The sequence below is a fragment of the Ictalurus furcatus genome, chromosome 17 (assembly GCF_023375685.1).
Source record: "Ictalurus furcatus strain D&B chromosome 17, Billie_1.0, whole genome shotgun sequence".
Classification (NCBI taxonomy): Eukaryota; Metazoa; Chordata; class Actinopteri; order Siluriformes; family Ictaluridae; genus Ictalurus; species Ictalurus furcatus.
Window position 1 is genome coordinate 26,575,808 of NC_071271.1, and position 7,500 is coordinate 26,583,307.

The 7,500-nt window shown below is 37.9% G+C and overlaps 1 protein-coding gene across 1 annotated transcript in view; it reads right to left on the reverse strand.

Moving 5' to 3' along the window:
- The window catches only part of LOC128621652 (traf2 and NCK-interacting protein kinase-like), a 13,679-nt gene extending 13,423 nt beyond the window's left edge, over positions 1 to 256 (reverse strand). The window contains exon 1 of the mRNA XM_053647583.1: positions 18 to 256. Within this exon, the coding sequence (XP_053503558.1) occupies positions 18 to 74 (57 nt within the window). The 5' untranslated portion in view covers positions 75 to 256. The remainder of the gene's footprint in view (positions 1 to 17) is intronic.
- Between the last annotated feature and the right edge of the window lie 7,244 nt (positions 257 to 7,500).

Below are 7,500 nucleotides of genomic sequence, written 5' to 3' on the forward strand. Positions count from 1 at the left end.
AAGTGACCTGAGCGTACCTTCAGAGAACAGAAATCGATCTGATCCAGAGAGGACACGGGAGAATCCTTTGCCATTTTTACAAAAATTAAAAACCTGGTAATATTTACCAGTTAAATAAATAAAATAAAACTTTTCCACTGCTCTTGTTCCTTTCGGTTTATTTGGGTTCAGCTCGGATCCTAAGCTGAAGCAGAAAGCTGAGGAGGAGAGATTTATATCGGTGTGACGGATCATAAGGAGGCGTGGTGGTGAAACCAGGAAAGCACGAGTTCTTGTTTAACTCCACGCACTTCTTCAGAAGTTCAGAATATTCTGCAGATAATGTACACAGACATCACCATAAAATATACTGCAGTTACAATAATAACAATAATAATAATAATAATAACAGTAATAATAATAATAGTAATCATAATGATAATAATAGTAATAATAATAATAATAATAATAATAATAATAATAATAATAATAATGTTCACGTGTACACAACTAATATGCTTTGAACAGTAATTTGGTTAAAATGATTATTATTTAGTAGTAAATTAAATATTTAAATGAGCCACTGCTTTAGAGAGAGAATTCAAATGTCCTCCTGTAACACATCAGTATTACATTCATAATCTATATAACGTGTTGCGCAATCATATTAGATCTGTTCAAATCATTTATCTTTACAATTCTAACTTAGACTGGTTTCCTTCATGGGTTTAGACTGGTTTCCTTCATGGATTTAGACTGGGTTCCTTCATGGATTTAGACTGGGTTCCTTCATGGGTTTAGACTGGGTTCCTTCATGGATTTAGACTGGTTTCCTACATGGATTTAGACTGGGTTCCTTCATGGGTTTAGACTGGGTTCCTTCATGGATTTAGACTGGTTTCCTTCATGGGTTTAGACTGGTTTCCTACATGGATTTAGACTGGGTTCCTTCATGGGTTTAGACTGGTTTCCTTCATGGGTTTAGACTGGGTTCCTTCATGGATTTAGACTGGGTTCCTTCATGGGTTTAGACTGGTTTCCTTCATGGGTTTAGACTGGTTTCCTTCATGGGTTTAGACTGGTTTCCTTCATGGGTTTAGACTGGGTTCCTTCATGGATTTAGACTGGGTTCCTTCATGGGTTTAGACTGGGTTCCTTCATGGGTTTAGACTGGTTTCCTTCATGGGTTTAGACTGGTTTCCTTCATGGATTTAGACTGGTTTCCTACATGGATTTAGACTGGTTTCCTTCATGGATTTAGACTGGTTTCCTACATGGATTTAGACTGGGTTCCTTCATGGATTTAGACTGGTTTCCTTCATGGATTTAGACTGGGTTCCTTCATGGATTTAGACTGGGTTCCTTCATGGATTTAGACTGGTTTCCTTCATGGATTTAGACTGGGTTCCTACATGGGTTTAGACTGGTTTCCTTCATGGGTTTAGACTGGTTTCCTACATGGATTTAGACTGGTTTCCTTCATGGATTTAGACTGGTTTCCTACATGGATTTAGACTGGTTTCCTACATGGATTTAGACTGGTTTCCTTCATGGATTTAGACTGGGTTCCTTCATGGATTTAGACTGGTTTCCTTCATGGATTTAGACTGGGTTCCTACATGGGTTTAGACTGGTTTCCTTCATGGGTTTAGACTGGGTTCCTTCATGGGTTTAGACTGGGTTCCTTCATGGATTTAGACTGGTTTCCTTCATGGGTTTAGACTGGTTTCCTACATGGGTTTAGACTGGTTTCCTACATGGATTTAGACTGGTTTCCTTCATGGGTTTAGACTGGGTTCCTTCATGGATTTAGACTGGTTTCCTTCATGGATTTAGACTGGTTTCCTACATGGATTTAGACTGGGTTCCTTCATGGATTTAGACTGGTTTCCTTCATGGATTTAGACTGGTTTCCTTCATGGGTTTAGACTGGTTTCCTACATGGATTTAGACTGGTTTCCTTCATGGATTTAGACTGGTTTCCTTCATGGATTTAGACTGGTTTCCTTCATGGGTTTAGACTGGTTTCCTTCATGGGTTTAGACTGGGTTCCTTCATGGATTTAGACTGGTTTCCTTCATGGGTTTAGACTGGTTTCCTTCATGGATTTAGACTGGTTTCCTACATGGATTTAGACTGGGTTCCTTCATGGATTTAGACTGGTTTCCTTCATGGATTTAGACTGGTTTCCTACATGGATTTAGACTGGGTTCCTTCATGGATTTAGACTGGTTTCCTTCATGGATTTAGACTGGGTTCCTACATGGGTTTAGACTGGTTTCCTTCATGGGTTTAGACTGGTTTCCTACATGGATTTAGACTGGTTTCCTTCATGGATTTAGACTGGTTTCCTACATGGATTTAGACTGGTTTCCTACATGGATTTAGACTGGTTTCCTTCATGGATTTAGACTGGGTTCCTTCATGGATTTAGACTGGTTTCCTTCATGGATTTAGACTGGGTTCCTACATGGGTTTAGACTGGTTTCCTTCATGGGTTTAGACTGGTTTCCTACATGGGTTTAGACTGGTTTCCTTCATGGGTTTAGACTGGTTTCCTACATGGGTTTAGACTGGTTTCCTACATGGATTTAGACTGGTTTCCTTCATGGGTTTAGACTGGGTTCCTTCATGGATTTAGACTGGTTTCCTTCATGGATTTAGACTGGTTTCCTACATGGATTTAGACTGGGTTCCTTCATGGATTTAGACTGGTTTCCTTCATGGGTTTAGACTGGTTTCCTACATGGATTTAGACTGGTTTCCTTCATGGATTTAGACTGGTTTCCTACATGGATTTAGACTGGTTTCCTTCATGGGTTTAGACTGGTTTCCTACATGGGTTTAGACTGGTTTCCTTCATGGATTTAGACTGGTTTCCTTCATGGATTTAGACTGGTTTCCTTCATGGATTTAGACTGATTTCCTACATGGATTTAGACTGGTTTCCTACATGGATTTAGACTGGTTTCCTACATGGATTTAGACTGGTTTCCTTCATGGGTTTAGACTGGTTTCCTTCATGGGTTTAGACTGGTTTCCTACATGGGTTTAGACTGGTTTCCTTCATGGGTTTAGACTGGTTTCCGACATGGATTTAGACTGGTTTCTTTCATGGATTTAGACTGGGTTCCTACATGGGTTTAGACTGGTTTCCGACATGGATTTAGACTGGTTTCCTTCATGGGTTTAGACTGGTTTCCTACATGGGTTTAGACTGGTTTCCGACATGGATTTAGATTGGTTTCTTTCATGGGTTTAGACTGGTTTCCTACATGGGTTTAGACTGGTTTCCGACATGGATTTAGATTGGTTTCTTTCATGGATTTAGACTGGGTTCCTACATGGGTTTAGACTGGTTTCCTACATGGGTTTAGACTGGTTTCCTTCATGGATTTAGACTGATTTCCTACATGGGTTTAGACTGGTTTCCTTCATGGATTTAGACTGGGTTCCTACATGGGTTTAGACTGGTTTCCTTCATGGGTTTAGACTGGTTTCCTACATGGATTTAGACTGGTTTCCTTCATGGATTTAGACTGGTTTCCTTCATGGGTTTAGACTGGGTTCCTTCATGGATCACAACAAAACACAAGTCTGAGTTTGATTTGAAATTCCAGATTAAATCCACAGATAAAACATGAAGAAAAGATCAAATGAAAAGGCTTTAGTATTTAGAAGTTTTATAATATCTGCTTAGAATGTTTGAATGAGAACAATGCCATGAAAGTTCATTAGAAATGTCTATCGTATCAGTTACTTTTTACTACGTTGCTTTTTCTCTTTCAGATTAATCCACAGGATTATTACTGTTGATTTCCTCTGGTGATTCCTCCAAACACACACCCTGTGGGTTTTTTTTTTTACACACCCTGTTTATCTGTTTATTTGGCTACTGTTCCTGGTATGTTTGGATCGTTACCTTCTTCTGATTTGTATATAATCCTGTTCAACTAAACCGTACGTCACTGAAATTGTGCTTTATTTTCTTGACCCCAGATAAATATCAACATATATTTTATTTCACTCTGAATAAATCCACCTGTAAATGACGCAAACACTTTCTGTCTCTTCCTTTTTAACAGGAGTTCTTTAAGGGAAGAAGACTTACTCTGGATAGAAGTTTCTCTAGAACTCACCTGAAAAGGAAGAAAACTGCCCGAGTGTAAAACTCTTATAACCCAAAACACTGCAGCAGGTTCACTGAGAAATTCTTAAATAAGATATTTCCTGCTTCTATAAAAAACCAAGATAGGTTTGTCTAATCTGATCGATTACACAATGACTTTGCAGTGTTTAAAATACTACTAATGATAATAATTACGGTTAGACAAATCATTAATAAAGTCATTAATCTTTAATCATTAATAAAGTCATGGAGACAAATCATTAATAAAGAGATATGATAAGGTTTAGGGACGTGTAATTTAGACCCTGTTCCTATAGAGAATATTTGATCTGCTATAAACTCCTCCATAACCTCTGCTACGTTCCTGGATAATGTACGGATTGCTATGGAGAAGCTATTGCTAATGAGAGCTAATCTAGACCCTGGTGATTTTAGTTCAGGATCTAAACTGCTCCTTAAAAAGTAAGACCTGGCCGAATTCAGACACGTTTCAGGACAGAGACGGCTCCGTTTAAATGCTCGCTGCTAATAAATCATCCATTTTTGTTGTACGTGACGTCAGTGCAGCTTTTGTCACGGTTGATTATAACGTATTGATACACAGACTCTCAGACGTGTTAAAAAGGAGGAAGTTATAAATAATAATTGATATGATCTCAATGTGTAAAACCCATGATGCATAACTCTGTGTGTTAGTAGCCCTTAAGCGAATGATTCACCTGATATAATCTTCTGAATGTTAAAGACTGTTTGGTAATGAACTGTGATGTTAAAGGCTGTTGGTAATATCTGAGGAATCTCAGATAAGTCTAGATCTGATAAGTCTAGTGCAATTAGAAATCTAAGAATAACATGTTTGACATTAGATTGTGATCTTTACTTTGTTCTCAATATATTAAAAAAAATATCTCTAAGGCATTTTAGGCAGCTCTTTTAGGGTGTAAGAGACTTGGTTAAAGTCACGCCTATCCGGTCTGAAGATAACGCTAAATACAAAAGCTGCTCCGTGAATCTGGCAGCAGTCTGGATTAGTGAAAGTTTCTCTTTAACTTAATCTGTAATCAAACACTTATTACCATATTAATGCATAAATTCTGATCTAATTATGATTCGCCGTGTGCTCTTCAAGGTTCTTCATCAGGAACCAAAACAGTGATAATTACTGTCGAAACACAAAGCAATTTTCAGTTATTATACATTTTATGGGGGGGAGGGGGTCCCAGTTTCTCCACAATTTAGTCACCTGCAAATTCCCACGCACCAGCCAGATCTCCCCTAGCGACCGGCGAAGACTAGCACATGCTTCCTCCAAGGAGGTCTGGAACGTGATCCTGCTGAGGTTCTGTTACAGAACAAAAATTAAGTCTAAACTGAACACGCGCATGTTTGAGGATGATTTATTTATTATTTTATCTTCTAGATAAAAGCCCGTTGGGTCAGGGGTATAAAGTTCTGGAACGCTGGTGCAGTTTTCCCAGCACTGTAATCATAAATGTGCGTATCAACACTCTGTGACAATGTGCTGACACCTAACAACGATTTATTACGGTTATACACACTGTGTCCTGTATTCCACACACTGTATGCCAAGCAGTGGTTCGTCATGTCTCACTGTGCCCTAGAGAAAGAGGCGGGGCTGACTTCTGGTGAATTGCCTTCATCTGACTTTAATGGAAAACTGTCAGAGACGGGATAGACCAGTTTTTTAAGAGGAAGGCTTGTCTTTAGATCTGGAACAATCCCATGTTGCACTCTTTTTCCACACTTCGTCGTCGTACATGCACTAACGGCTCTGGAGATAAAGCATCACTGGCATAATGCAATAATACCTGTACATCTCCTGCACAGGCACATCACACATCTGGCGTTGGGGTTCATTTCATGATGTGCAGTAGGAAGCAAAACCAAAGACGTACATATGTTGAACAGGTTGAACAGCAGGATCAGATCTCTGTACAGTCAGAGTTCTGATCCTCTGTACACCTGTTCACAGTGGAGTTTATGCAGGTGTTCCTGATCCATTTCCTAACAAGTGTTTATGTTTATGACATCAACACAGGTGTTTATTACTGACACGAGTAAAGTGCTTCCTGCTGTTTTCCTTCTCTCATGAGTAATCATTGATGAATGCTTCCAGGTATACGTCTGTTATTAGATGCATTAAGATGATGTGTTTGTCACAGTCTTCAGCCTCATATATACTGTACACAGCGGGGGAAATAAGTATCGAACACGTCAACATTTTATTCACTAAATATATTTCCAATGGGGTTATTCACATGAAATTTTCACCAGACGTCAGTATTAACTCAAGAAATCCGGAAATATAAAGAATTCACAACATTAAAGTCCATAAATAAAGTCATGTGTAATAAAGAGGAATGAAAAAAGTAAGAAGAACTACTGCCAATGTCGTTCAAGAATCACTGCTGTAAGTATAGCCTATGTAAATATACACACACGTGACGTATATGATCGTATGTTTGGTTTTGAAATGTAATATCAGAAATAGAAAAGTAGACCGGTCTAGGAAATGCACGGCTCTTTATCTGTTATCATTACCTGTATAACTGTATAACTGTATAACTGTATATCTACCCAAACATGAAACTACTACAGTACTATCTTCAATACATAAACTCAACTATTTAACAGAATGGTATACTCTCTTAAGTTTATTGCATTGTTTATACACTGAAACTACTGTAGAGTTTACCGTCCCTGTTTTATTTATTTTTTTAATTTATTCTGCAATGGAAAGAGTGGAAGTAGAAGTGGTCGTGGTGTTGTTGATTTAATAACTACACTTTATTATTACATCATTTAATATTTCAACAGTTAAAAAACATTCGGTCCTGCTTTTCAAACCGGTTCATGATGTCGTTTCCTGTACACAGTTTTAACATCAATAATTCTAAAAAACAAACCTTAAAAGCTACGGTGTATTATTCACGTATCAGTTTAAATAGCTGTGGGTTTTATATATAAATGTGGTTTCTTCTGTCCTGTGTCCTGTTCTTAGATGCACCAATCAATATGATTAATTTCTGGAAAAAAAAAAAAAAAACCCTGATACCACAGTGCACATCATATTGCTCTCTAATATCACTGATCTTTATTCCCTGAACCCAACCGCCTTGAAAAAATCTATTCAATATTATTATTATTATTCTCTCAATCATTGTTGAATGGTAAAGCAATTAATTCAAAAGTCTTTTTCACTTACAGGAAATAAAGAAACAATGAGCGTTACTCAACTGTTGACTTTGTGCATTAGTCATTTAATTAGAAGTTATTTTAGCAGATCTCAACAACACTGTATGAGTACAAGGCTACACTGTAAGCACATGTCTACACACAGTTACCTTCTCCACATGCTGTAGATCACCCGC